Source organism: Colius striatus, chromosome 1, assembly GCF_028858725.1.
Source record: "Colius striatus isolate bColStr4 chromosome 1, bColStr4.1.hap1, whole genome shotgun sequence".
In the NCBI taxonomy this organism is placed as follows: domain Eukaryota; kingdom Metazoa; phylum Chordata; class Aves; order Coliiformes; family Coliidae; genus Colius; species Colius striatus.
The window spans coordinates 104,891,416-104,905,659 of record NC_084759.1 but is presented as its reverse complement, the minus strand read 5'-3'; the positions used below and the strand labels follow the sequence as shown (position 1 = coordinate 104,905,659).

The 14,244-nt window shown below is 39.4% G+C and overlaps 1 protein-coding gene across 1 annotated transcript in view; it reads left to right on the top strand.

Annotated features, from left to right (window-relative positions):
• The first annotated feature begins 583 nt into the window (after positions 1-583).
• Positions 584-14,244, top strand: part of ROBO1 (roundabout guidance receptor 1) — a 310,713-nt gene continuing 297,052 nt past the window's right edge. Inside the window, exon 1 of the mRNA XM_061988671.1 lies at positions 584-887. Within this exon, the coding sequence (XP_061844655.1) occupies positions 833-887 (55 nt within the window). The 5' untranslated portion in view covers positions 584-832. The remainder of the gene's footprint in view (positions 888-14,244) is intronic.

Here is a 14,244-nt window from a genome sequence, read left to right as displayed (position 1 = left end):
TCCTCCTCCTCTCGCTGCCACTGCACTGAGGGCGGGCGGGTGGGGTGGGTGCCTGGGGGCGTTGGCCCGAGGAAGTTTTACTCGCCCTCTCCTTTCTTTCTCCCTTCGTTCCTCCTGAGCCCTCCTCTGGCCTCAGGGAAGGGGCGAGTGGGGGATTCCCGAGTGCAGGAGGTGGCGGCGATGCTAAACAGGGCGAGGAGCTACCGCCGAGGCTCCCTTACTCGCCGCCCCGCCTGACTGTGGCTGGGCTCCGCCGCGGCCCCCGACGCGCCCGCCTCCTTCCCCCGTCATGGGAGCGGGGGCTGCCGCCGCTCCGCCGCCGCGCTCTGCCCGCCCGTCGCCCGCGCCGGGTGCCCAGTGACTTGGCGGAGCACTTTGAGGAGAGCCTTTCCCCGCCCGCCTCTCGCTTTCGTGGAGGGCGGCGGTGACTGGCCCGCACCCGTCCCGGCTGCGTTCCGTTACTGGCTCGTCCCAGGCACTCCAAGCAAAGTCTCAGGCCGGAACAGCAACTTGTGATCGGGAGGCGGCGGACCTCGGCTACGGCAACTCGAGGATCTTTTGTTTTCTCCTGTCGCTTTGGATGATCCTGGGAAGTGTCAAGGCACCGCTTAGGAGAACCTTGGCCAGGAGAGGGGAGGCCGGCCGGAGCTGGAGCGCTGCGGGAGCCCCGCGGATCTGACAGCCCCTTCTCCGCAGGGGGTTCGCCCCGGGAGTCCGGCGGGATTAGGAAAGCTCCCTTACATTAAGCTTATGTGGAATTACAACTGGGGGCTCTTCGTTTCTCCCCCCGCTCTTCTGGCATGAGACTGCTTGCAGGCGCCACCCGAGGACAATGATCGCGGAGTTTGCTCACTTTTACCTCTTTGGATTCATATGTCTTACCTCAGGTAATCACCATGCGTAGGCGAGTCGGATACGAGGCCTTGGCGGTGGCCGCGCTCCCCCCGCCTGCCCCTGCCCCCTTGTTTTGCGGGGGGGGGGGGGAGAAAGATGCGCTAGCTGGCCTTTCTACGCTTCCCGCCCCTTTCCTTTCCTCGGAAACGAAGCGAGATTTACAGCCGGCTGGTCCCCTGACTCTTTGCCCCGGGCACGGTGTCGGGAACCGCCGCCGCTGTGACCCGTCCGCGGGCGGGGGGCTGCCCTGAGGTTGTGCACGAGGACTGGTGGGGGCGGGGAGTGGGCGCATCGGTGCCCGGCGCCGGGTGCGGCCTCAGGGCTAGGGGCGACCGCGACGCCTCCTCCCCCCCGCCGGCAGCCCATCAGGGCCGTTTGATGTAACCGCAGCTGGCGGTGAGCCCCGGTAGTGAGGGGACGGCGGGAAGTGACCCCTTCCTCCGCGGAAGGTGGGCTGCGCCTTCCGCTCGGCCGCGGCTGCCCAGGCGTAAGGCGCCAGGGGAGAGGCCACAGGTACCGCGCACCCTCCCCCAGGCGGCCCGTGAGCCGTTCACTCTCCCACCCGAGGAAGAAGCCCGGGCCGCGGGCCCACGCATGAAGCTATTCCACGCGCTGCCGCCTCAGTTGGGGAGCAGGGCAGAGGTCTTGGGGACAGGTTTAAGCTTCATCTTGGCCGTTAAAGTTTATCCACGTGTGTGAAATGAAGTCCCGGCGTGATAAATGGGAGCAGAAGCGATGGCTGGGGAGATAGCGGGGATTAATGGTCATTAGTCACTGTTTGCACGGGGTTTATGCCTGTTGGGGCATCTTATCGTGCCCGTAGATTAAAGATAGGGTCGTGCTAATAGGGTATTGTTGATAGCAGGTTTTTCCTCTCTGTAAGCACCCAGCCGAACCCTGGTGTTGAGGAATGTGATGAAGGGCTGCATGGAAGGCCTTAAGAAGGGGGTGGTGGGCATCCCCCTGCTTTGCAGTGGCAGTGTTCAGCCCAGGTACCGTGGGGAGTTAAAATGGACTGGGCTTGTTGTGAAGGTGCTTGGGATTTGGGGTTTTATTTTTGCTCAAGCTTCCTTTTGCTCTTAGGAGGCCGGATTTGTCTGCCAGCAACATTCTCTCCCATTCCCAACAATGCCTTTTGTCATACATTAAGCTATGGGTTAATGCAATAAAACCTTGTGTTGTAGTTAGGGTTAGTTTAGGTGCTAACTTTTCTACCGTAATTGATTTTTATAAGTTTGCTGGGGACCCCTCTGAGTCATTAAAGTTAGGGTAGCGTGAGACACCTGGTCAGTAAATGAATGAATGAAGTTTTTGAAAGACTTAAGTACACTGCCTGAAGCTTTAAGTCTTAATTATGTCACCAAATGCAATAACTTATGTCTGTTTCTAGATTATATCATAAATTTAACTATTAAGTTTTTGCTGTTAGGTATTATGTTTGCTTCTTGTGGCTTTGAATATGGAAAGCTTTGCATCTCTATTTTAAGAGAGAGTAATACTCAGCCTGTTTGCTTTTGACTGTGTTGGTCGTGCCATTTTTAATTTCCCTTCTTTATCTAATGGAAGAAACAATTAGTATAGGGAAGAACTTTTTTTTGTCAGCTTGCCCTTTCTAAGTATCTCACACTAATTGTCCTCGCTGTGGAAAAGTTGACTTCATAGACAATGTAATCTGTGATTCAGTTTTGTATCGCAGTATTTTAAGCTTTAGGTATCTCATCTTTTTCTCACATGAATGCTCACAAGAGTAAGAGGAATATGAGGGGGGATGTTTTGTTTTGGTTTATTTTGGTGGGGTTTTTTTCCTTTTCCTCTCAGTATGGTGATGTTCTCTTTATTAGTGTTGATTCCAGCTGAGTTTTTGGACAAGAACAAAAGCTGTGAATTTTTATGAAGGTTTTTAATTTTGTCATGTAAGCAAAGTCAGTAACAAAGAGAGAAGTAAACACTAGAGAATAACTTTGTTCCAATTCCCTCACCAGAGGAGTTTCTTTTTTCCCCTCAGCTACGGTATGATCAAATAGTCGGTCTAGTGCCTAGAATAATGGAGATGCCAGAAACCTTTGGCAGGATGAAGTCTGAGGGCAGATGGCTGCAGTGCAGAAGGACAAGAGACATCTACACCCGTTTCTACACTGAAATCCTTTGAGTTCTACTGACAGCTGATCTGCTTGCAAATTGATTGATCCTTTACTCCCTTTTCCACTGAGTGTTTTCACTTTCCTCAGACCCGATACTAAATCAGCGGTTTGGGTGGCCACAGTCTGAATGGGATGTTAGAGACTTCTTCAGAGAGATGGGAAATAACTGGGAGTGGGGAGGAGGAGAATTTTAATAACAGAAGTGGGTTAGTGTTTGTTAAAACAGTAATTGGTGAACCACTTAGAATTTAAACCCCCTAATTTTTACCCTGGTGTTGCCTCCGTGCAGTCTTGTGAAGTACCTTCTTTAATCCAAGCCTGTGGTTAATAAATGTTGAATAAATTTAAATCTGAATAATTCTGAGTGTCAGAATACTACAACTTTCTTCCTTTATTCTCTCAGTGTAATTTTAATGCTTCTTTGCATAAAGATAAGGGTAAAAATTGCTTTAAGGGATACTTCTCTGGTATCCTTGTTTTGAGTATTTACCTGCATTCTGTCCTTTTTCTTCCATTTTGAGTCAGTCTTTCATAATCTGTGGAGTTTTCATCTCTCCACCCTCCAAGAAACAGCAGAATTGAATACGTTTGGAGAATAATATCTTTCAGTTATCCTGGGAGTAACATGCACAATGGTTTTTACTGGGAGTAAGAGTGTCAAGGTTCTGGTTTTCCACATGTGTGTTCACTGCTGTAGCAATTCCCAAGGCTTAAATATGTTACTGTTTGATATTTTTTTTTGATCTGTCCGCAGAAATCTTTATATTTTTATGAGGTATTTTGTTACATAGCTGATTTCCACTTGCTCAGCATGTTTCTCCCCTTTCCTGTCTGTGATAGCCCATACTAATTACTGTACTTCAAATGGGATTGGTACATTTGCTCAAGAGGGCTTTTCATGCTGTATGAAATAGGCAGCTCTCACAGCAGCAAGGCAGGCATGGTTTCCAGTGATAGTTCTAGCCAGTGGAGGGCAAAATTGTCTCTTGTATTCCTTCATGGGAGAATTATCTTCTGATGGTTAATAGTTTAAGGATATCCATGGAAGATCCACAAAGTCCTACCTATTGGAGTAAATAAATCAGCCCTTTCTTTGATGCATTTTGTTTGTTTGTCTCACAAGTTTGTACTTAGAGGGATGCTTCCCTTCATGAAGGGATAGAGTACTTCAGGAAACAGTTCTGTTCTTTTTCCATATTCTCTAACAGTAACGAAATGAGAGAAGTTTGAAAAATACTACACAGTAATTCAAAGGATTATGAAAGTCTAAGTGCATAATCTGCAAAGCAAGGAAGTCACTTGAGAAAACAGGAAAACCAGGTGTTTTTCCACCTACCTCTAATGCATTGTATACTGTAAGAATGCTTAAGAAAGATTGAGTCAGCTGCTTACAGTTAAGAAGCTGGACACACTTGCATTGTATTTGAAGACTTCAAACTAGAAAGAAATAACCACATGCTGTGAAATTGATAATTCCTTGCTTGTGATGGAATATTCTCCAAGCACCCAGATGTTTGACTGATTCAAAACCGCTTATCCTTGTGAGTACTGATAGTATCTATGGAGGTCAGACTTGTTTTTTTTCAACTTGTGTTAGTGTGTGTTTTTTTTATTGCCTTTCAAGTAGGAGGAGACACTTTTCCACATAGTTTAACAATTAATTTGGATACCTTTTTAAAACAGAACATTCCAGCTGTCTTTTGCTCACCGTGGTCAGTGGTGATTGTGTAATGTTTTCTTGCTTCTATGTCATGTAGTCCTGTATTGTTGTCTTGAAGCAACACAGTGTTTTTGTTAGCAGGACTCATCTGTAATGTTCAGGGTAATGAATTTCGGAGTTTTACTGTCTGTCCACAAGATTTTATTAAAAACCAAGAACTGATGTGAAGGATACTCTTGAATCTCCTGCCCAAAGTTTACAGGCTAAAGATTCTGGTTGGATCTACAAAGATAGCTGGACCATTACAAATATCAGAAAGTAACTACATTTAGGTAATGATGTTTAATGAAGAATACTAACGTGATAGCAATGCAAAAAGATGATTGAATAAAAAATGCTTTGGAAACAACGGACAAAGTGGTCCTGTGGAGGACCAAACCAAATCTTGTTCTCATAAGAAGTAAAGTAAGAGAATATTTAGACATTCAAGACAGAGAAACCTACTGCTGTGCTTGACAATCTGGAAACTTATGCCCTCACTCGTAAATAATATTGGCTTTGGTTTGGCACTTTATTTTCCCGAATAACTGCAAGAGTTTTATTTCAAAATCCTACACAAGTGTAATATTATGCGTCATTAGGGGATAACTATGTCTGATTCAATAATATGCTGGGGCTAGCAAGTCCAGTCTGGCAAGCTTAGATTCTACAACTTACTGATTTTGTCATTGTTAAACGTATGGTGTGAGTAGCGGTCACTTGGCTTGATGTTACAGTCGCTGTTCTAGATTTACTTTCTTTCTTAGTGAAGATCATCGTTGTCAATGTCTAAGTTATTGCTGTGAATATGCTGGATTTGTTGTGTACTTGGATGAGTCTTTGTGTTGTCGATAGCTGTTAATATTTTGAAGTTATTTTTTTTTTAATCGGGAAGTTAGTAGAAACTTTTTTTCCAAGCAAGCTAGAGGGCACTTAAGAATTTTATATGCTGAACTCCTGACACATTTTATTTGTGTATTCTGCTATATAATCTTGTTTGATGGTGATAAGCATTCTTAACTTTTTGCCTGAGTGCCTCTTCATAAAATTGTAAAGCAAATAGTGAAATAACTGAAGTAGTGACTGAGGTGTATTTTAGGTCCAATAAATTGTATGTAAACAGGGGAAAAAAGAGTATTTTCTTGTTAGTGAGTAGATGCTTGGCTGAGAGGTAAGAGTAGAGCTACAAAGAAACACTATTCTTAAGTATCTTGGAAGTTATGTGATTTTTAAGGGAAGATAACTTGCTAGTTTTTACCTTCTCTTCATACCTAGGGTTAGCTGCACAGGTCCCAGTGCTACTGTTTGACTATAACAGCATATTTCATACATTTGCTGATGCCTCATGTCTGATGATTACATAAGCCTTAAGTCAGCCTTAAATTGGTGTAGGTAGAGGGATATTTTATGTGGAAGAAAAAACTGTCTTAATGAGATGTTCAAACACGGGCCATACCGGGCAGCCAGCTCTGAACTCAGAGTTGAGACTTATACTGTGGAAAATCTCAACAAGTGAGAAAGAGGAGCATCTGGGAAGCTGATAATGATTTCAGTTTTCAGTCAGACGTGCAGAATTCTGTTGTATTATGGTTTTGGGATAGTTGATTTTGGTTTGTTTGGTTTTTTGGGTTTTTTTTTTTTGAGTGTTAAGTTAATCATGCTACTGAAAAACCTGGGCCAGGTACTGAAAGTTGCTTTTCCCTGGAGACAGTGGTAAGCTTTTTTAAAATAAGATAGTGGTAAACTTAATTTCATTTGTCAGAGTTTCTTTGGTATTTTACACAATGATTTCAGTATAAAAATTGTGTATTTACCTTTCAAAACTGTAAGATGCGTTTTTTGGAAGATTTAAGAGATACAGGGGTAGACTTCTTGGACCAGGAATGCATATGTTTTAATTGGTGTTAAAAAAACAGCACAGTCAGCCAAGAGGGAGAGGCAGGCAAGTATTTATTCTCATTTAACTTTAGCAGAGTATCCATTTTGGATATAAGTAGTGGTGTAAATGTCCTACACTTAAATAAGACAATGAAAGGAAGCCTAAGGAAAGTGTATTCTATTTCTTTCCCTGTCTCTTCAAAGCAAAGTGGGTAAACTATTTTCGGTGGGATAGTGGAGTGTGTTGAACAACTAATGGTCAAATGCTGACAAATATTGATAACTGCTCTAGGATTCTCTGAAATTTGAAGATGTTTCTCCTGCCTCGTGTTCTGAAACTTAGGAAAGTTTCTGACCAAGACTAATGTGTGTATGAGTGTATCTGGTTAGGACTGATTAAAACAAAATAGAGAAGTTGACAATAATGTGATTTGTGAATGATGGCAGGTCAGTCTATTAATTTAGAGCCTTTTTGTCTAAGCAGCTGTAGTTAAGGGGAAGATGCAGAGTGCTCTGTTCACATTCATGAGCAAATAGAAACTGTTTCTCCTTTTCTGAGGACAGAACAGTTTATTGAGTGGTACCTAGTTAAGATGGCTTGACCAAAAAGAGACAAATTCTGCTGAGAGGGGAAATAGGAAAAACTTTTGCCTTAGCACTTTTTTTAAGGTGGGAAATAATGTTGTGTTTTCCAGAAACAGAAACTTGGAAAATTAGGAGGGAGGATCTCCTGTTAATCTGTAGACAATACACTTGTAGATCTAAATAATGAATCAGGATGTTTTAAAAGCTTTAAAAGCATCTTGGTGTCTTTGTGAAAACTGCATTTCAGGTCTTCAAGCTTACTCATAGTAGCTTTCAGTGAAACTATCCCAAGCACTGCATAGAATTTAAAAACTTCAGCTTTCAGTTGAAATGATGTTAATGTGTTGGCATGCACTTCACCTTCCGATACAGGTGTTCAATCCATGGATTTTGATTACAGCAATAGCATTTTTAATGTTTTCTTTAGCCTAATTTTTAACACATTAGCTTTTTGTCTTAAGAGATTTTTTTTAAATACAAAATTTATACAGCTAGTGCATAAAAAGACTTTTTTCATAAAATGTCTTAAGTATTCACTTCAGTCACTGTTGAAATATACAGCGTGGTTATATTAGCATATATACTTTCAAAAAATAATAAATATATTGCTGAAGATTTCTTTCTTTCTTGGCTCAAAGATGTTCTGTAACAAACAATTAGATTCCATATCTAAACAAGAGTCTACCTCTATGGGTTTGCCAACTGGTGCTAGAGTTAAATTCTACAACATGTTCCCATTCAGCTCATTTTATGCCACCAGACTTTATGCCTTTAGAGGGGCATTGGGCTTTCTGTACCATGTTAAATGTTTATTTATATTTAAGCAAATTACTAAATTAAACAGAGCATTTAATTTAAATTTAACTTTGTATAAATTAAACCTTGACCAAAATGGCCAGTTAAATTTATTATTATTCCAACGATAGGAATATTTGTTAATTGGAAAACAAGCATTTCTGGAGTGCTACAGTCTTGAAGTACATGTACTTTCTTTGAAGAAATGAGTAGTCAGATGTGCAGTATTATTCAAGCTACCCTTTTCTGTTGGCAAGTATTTGCTCAATATGGTTTTGCATTACCTTAAGTCTAATGCTAATATGATGAATGATTAAAACAATATGAACACTCTGAACTGTGGATTAAAGATCTGTAAAGCTGACAAGCTTATGCTGAGCTCTGGATTTAAGATCTTAATATTTTATTTTCTTCATCTTGCATAGCGATTTAGGAGTTGGATAATTTTGGAGCAACTCGTCTTCTCAGGCATGCAGTGCAGGGTATAGTGAGAGTCAGTTTTCAGCTAATGAAATATGAAGTCTTCTGAGACAGCCATGTGAGAGAACTGTTTAGTCTATATAGTTTTGATGTTGCTTAGTTTCATAGTCTTTATTTTTTGCTCCTTTAACTGTCTTGTACCTAAATCTGATCTGTGATTTCTCAAGTACTGTTAGGCTGTTTCATGCTAGTATTGCATTAACCCTAACTTGGCTAGCATTTTTGTATATTCTGAAATTTGCATATCCTCAGGCAAGATACGTATTTTATGGTCTAGGGTAGTTATATTGTCTCTTATCTGATTGCCTAACTGCTTTTACATTGAAGATTAGACATATAAAGCAGTTCATGGTTTTAAATTCATAACAGGGAAGACTTTTATTTTACCATTTACTTCTACAGTAGCATAGTAAATATTACGGATATATGACAAGGATGTGAAAGATAAGCATGGGATGAAGTTCCCCTTCTTTTCTAAGTAGGTAAAGAGAGAAATAAGAGGAGTTTTGGTAGTGGTCAGATGGACAGGCCTAAAGAATGTCTTGATTTCCTGTAAATGCTAAAACTGAGATTTTTGTGATCCACGGTGAGGTGAGTTGTTGAAGTTGGGAACATACAGGTTACACTTGGAGCCACTTAAAGTCAGTAGTGCCTTTTGAAACTCTTGATTTCAGTGTTTAAATTAAATTGCATAACATGTTTGACTTTATCTTCAATAGAGAACATTTATGGATCATTGTGGGTACTTAGCTCATCTGAAAATTGAGGTTGTGGTGAATATTTCCTTAAGAGCCAATTAGCTGAAAAAAGCTGCTTACATTTGAATCTGTATATGCATCTGTATATGAATCTGTATATGTATATGCTCTGTGCAGGGTGAGAAGCCAATCAAAAATATGTTGGAGTATGTATTCTTTTGGAATCTTTTTGGCTTTTCACTTTTGTAGGGCATTTTACTAACATCAATCAAAAGTTAGACATCTCCTGTTGGCCAAATAAGCCTGAGCATGTAAGCCCAAGATAAGGATAGCAGCACCCAAATCCAAAAATAGGTTATGCTTGTGACTGTGTGGTGTATGCATAATACAGGGTGTTAAAATACAGATTTTTGGATTGAATGTTCAGCAATGTCACTCTTGGTCAAGTTTCTAGTCTCTTTTTCTTCACCCAAAGCCTCTTGGCACCTGGTTATAAACTTTGACACTTGCTCTGGCTTTGTGCTGGGAGATCTCTTGGGTGCTAGACATGTTTAGAACCGGGATTTGCAAATTCTGAATGTTTCCCCCCTCACCTCCCACTCACAACCACTCTGTCAGTGCAACTTTCTGGTTTTGGAATATAGCTGATGCCCTAGTTACAGCAGTGAACAGATACTTTGTAATCAAAGTGTTTAATGGTAGCAAGTGATAGTGTGAGGAAACAAGGAGAAAAGGAAGCAAGATAAGAGTAGTACCAAATTATTCTATTCTTTGCTACCCAAACCAGGAGTTGTAACAGGAGAGGGTCGAATTTTAGAGTATTTTGCTGTAGCAACAGAATGTAGGAGATTGGATGTGAATAATAAACAGGTTTAATGAAAAGGTGTTGGATTTAACCATGGAAAGGAACGTGCAGTGTGCTTCTGCTCAGGGATAAGTGGCCTTATGCAGGAGACAGGAGGCCCCATGAAAAGAATAAAATCCTGTCTCCCCTAACGAGGAAAATCATGGTTTCAACTGCAAAAGGAGGTAAAACTAGGAAGGAATTAGCAAATCTCTAGCACTGAGTGGCATCTGGAACTGAATGGTTTGGTTAAATCATTCAGGAGTGATTAATGAGATTCATTGCTTAGGTTATACAGCTCTTAAAAGGAATAATTTAAAACTAGATACAAAGCTGAAAGGGACTATTGCTACTGTTTACCTCTTGAATGCAGAAGATGGAAGAAAGTCTTCCCTACCTTTAGATACAAAGAAAAAAAGTCTGTGAAGTGCTACATTAAAGTTTAGAAATTGAGAAATTAACTTAGGAGCCGTTATTTTGCGGAACATCTTGTAACTTTTTAAGTGTATATGCAGCAGTCAGAGCCTTGTAATTGGAAGGAGTATGCAGGATGAAATTTTGCTGCCGTTGAGTATTTTACCGCTTAGAAAACTCCAGAAAAGTATGATTTTGTTTTTTATCTTTCACATGTGAGTGTTAATCTGTGTTGTCTGTAGGGAAAGCAAAATATTGAAAACTATAAATTGAAACAAGGTTAGACATACATAGTACTTATTTTAACTTTTCTCAAGCATGATTCTGGCATTTACTGAGCTGAATGGTAATGTAGTTTTGTATCGTATCAGGAATAGTGTTTGAAATGTTCAAAGGTTGTCATTCTGTGGGAGAATTAGTATGTTGATAAAAATACACTTCTGTTTACTTCCAGGACTTTAGTGAGGGGAATATAGAAACCAGTGAAGCATGTTTATTTGTAAAAAGAATCAAACAGTGACATCATGTATAATTGACCTTTCGGCAGCAAAAGTATAGGAGTAGGATGTAAAAGGGAGCTAGACTGAGGTTCCCAAAACTGCATTGCTGAAAAATCTCTTGTGAGATTTTTGGCTTCTGGATTGCCAATTTTCCCATTTGTTTGATGTCTGTCTTGGGTTTCTTAAAAATGTTTATTTCTTTGCAGTGTGAGGTGGTGGTGATGTGTGTAGCAGAAAGCAAGGAAGTAAGACTTAAAAGCTAAATAGTTTATTCTTTACATCCATACATTGATGTGGTAGCCATTACCATAATGTGGAATGAGACTTAAATTCCCTCTCAGTGCTCTGTATCAGTTAGAGATGATTTTTTTCCTCTGCTTTTACTGGGACAGTCAAACTAGGAAGTCTGGTAGATTTAGGTTGACCGAGTTCTTTAATGTTGTGACCAGGAGTGAATATTGTTTATACAGGCAGCTTCAGATTTTTTTTTCTTCTCTGACTAAAAGGGGTTATTGATACTGTGAAAAATTTTATTTTGACTGATAACTGTCTATTTTTTTTTTTTTGGAGGGGAAGGAATTACTATTTAAATGTCAATGAAGTTAATTGTTATTATTCCCAAAAGACTGAGTTAATGTCTGCACTCAGATTGTATCTTCAGGACTGATATTTCTGTATTTTACAGGAATTTACATTTTATTTTACATTTTGTTTGACTGCTACCTTATTTCAGGAAGGAACGCTGACATCACAGTTAAAAAATCGTAATCACTTACAGTCCAGCAATAATTAGAATTAAACAGAGTTAAATGAATAACTTATCACTATACCTGTAGACTTGCAGCTGATGACTTTCAATCTCATAAAATGAAATTTTATTTTACTCACCTTACACAGGTCAAATAAAAAGCCCTGTCAAGTTAATGAATCCTTTTCTTTGCAATGAACTGAACATGGCATTTGTTTTTGTTCTAGCAGTCATGAAATCACAGGGTGTTGGCGACAAGTCCATTATTGGCTCTGTGCACTGTGTTTCTGAGGGCTTTTACTCCACCCAACACATTATGTGTGCAGACTGTAATGTACTTGTTAAAACTTGTTTTAAAATGAGGATTCCTTTTTTTAAAGCAGTAATAAAATAAAAATAGCTCCCTGTTCTTTATTAGCATAAATGAAGGAGAAACAACGACTTGTTTCTTTTGTGCTCTAAGGAAGAAAACCAAAACTGGGATGAACTCTAAGCCCCTTAAATTCAAAGGAACTTTTAACTAACAATTTCAGTTTTTACCTGCCTTGCACAGGCTGAGGTTGTGTGTCAATTTCTACTATGAGATATCGCTATATTACATAGAAAAGCTTAGTAGTAGAGAAGAAAGAGATTATTAATAATGTCACTTCCAAACTTAAAGCAAAGAAAGTTTTGACTAACCAATTTCTGCAGTTGAGGATCCATTTTTGTCATTGCTTGCAAGGTTGAATTTATTGTGTGTTGTGTTGGTGCTGTTGACATCTTTCTTGGGGTGGTCGGTCATTCTCTTGCTTCCTCAACACCAGAACTGATTTTGGTTTAGCTACTAAGTTTTATCTGTTTTGTTTGATTTCTGTTTGTTTGAGTGCCTAATAGCTTTTTCAAAGCATTTTTGGTTTTGAATTTTCCTGTTCTATATATTACCCTTTTGCAGTTCTGATTTTGTTAACAAAAATTCTCAATTATTGTATTGCTCAGGTTTGAAAATAGTCTGGTTCCTACTAGCACAATATTTGGATAGATATAGTATATTATAAACAATGTTAAGCACAGATCACTCATTAAAAGAAGAATATTGCCAGCATTTTAAATAATAACAAACAGATCAACTTTTAGAACCTGATATTTCCAAAATTCCACTTAATTTTTTTTTCCTCCAAAGTTTTAAATTACAAAAAAAATAAAGCCAGACTTTACCTCTGTGACTCGTCTTTTTTTTTTTTTTTTTTTTTTTTTTTTTCCCCTCAAAGTACCAGGTGTCTGATCAATAGCATGTGCTGGGAAGCATGAATTTAATCTCCAAGGAGACTTTAAATGCACTTATTTTCAACTTTCATGAGCTACAAGTTCTATGTTTTGTTTTCCTTTTCAACTGGGCAACAGCTAGGTAGAATTTTGTTATTTTGCTACTGATTTAAGACACAGATAGGTACATATTTTTCTTCAGGCTTTTAAGGGCTCAGGTTTAAGTGGTAGATCATTATTCTACGCATCAAAAGTGAAGGGTGATTAACTCCATCTGGGTGCGTGCGGTGTAATTTTAGAGGCTACAAATGTTGTTACAAGTCAGGTTAAGGTTTAAAGGTGAAAGTTTGGCTGAATGAGTTTTACAGCTTTAAGTTAATGTATGCAAACAAAGAAACTCTTGTTTTCTACCTATTTATGTCTAGTGAGGAAGTAGCTCATGGTACAGAAAAGAAAATGTGAAGATTGTGCAGTTTGTCATAAAGTTCAAATGATATACTTTTTATTTCATTTTAGAAGTCTCATTAAATAAACTGAATTTAATGCAACTTAGGCTGTTCATCTTATAAATGTAATGTGAAAGGATAACGGCTTTAAACTAAGTAATAAACTAAATTGTAATGGCTTTAAACTACTACAGCTCTACTTTTAACATGAATGTATTTTTGTAGATTTGCTTATATGCCATTAAATAAGGTGAAGAACCTATTGAGATAAAACCCTAATAAAGCTCCCTTATTGTGTTTAAGCTTTCCTTCTAGATAGTTCTGAAGTTGCATTGGTAACATGTCTTTTCACTCAATTCTCTGACTTTACGGTATTCCTAAAAATTTAAGTTCAGCCATATGTGGGAAGACATCGAGTCGTTCTTGAGTGACAGAGAAGTTATAGAGAAAGGCTGGAATTTCTTTTAAAGGTAGCAGCCTGATCTGTGATGTTAAAATTGTAAGCAATGAGACAGATGAGACCTGTCTTCATCTTCTGTGTGTGCACTACACACTCCCTCTTAAAAATTTATTAAAGACCCAAGCAATTTCAAAGCTTTTTTATTTTGGTGGTTGATTCCATTTACATCAGATAAAAACTTAAAAGTGGGTAATTTTCTTGGCCTGTATACTAGTTTAAGAAACTGTTCAGATATGTCTGAAGAAGTGATCCAGTCTGATAGCAAATCTGAATGCAAAAGCCAGCACATATAAATGGAATAAAACAAAATGGAAGTGATTAACAGAAATAAAAATAAACAGCTTTTGTTCTGGGTAAATGATACCTTTAAAGCACAGCAGCCTTGTCGGACATAATTAAAGTTGTAAGAACTGGAGT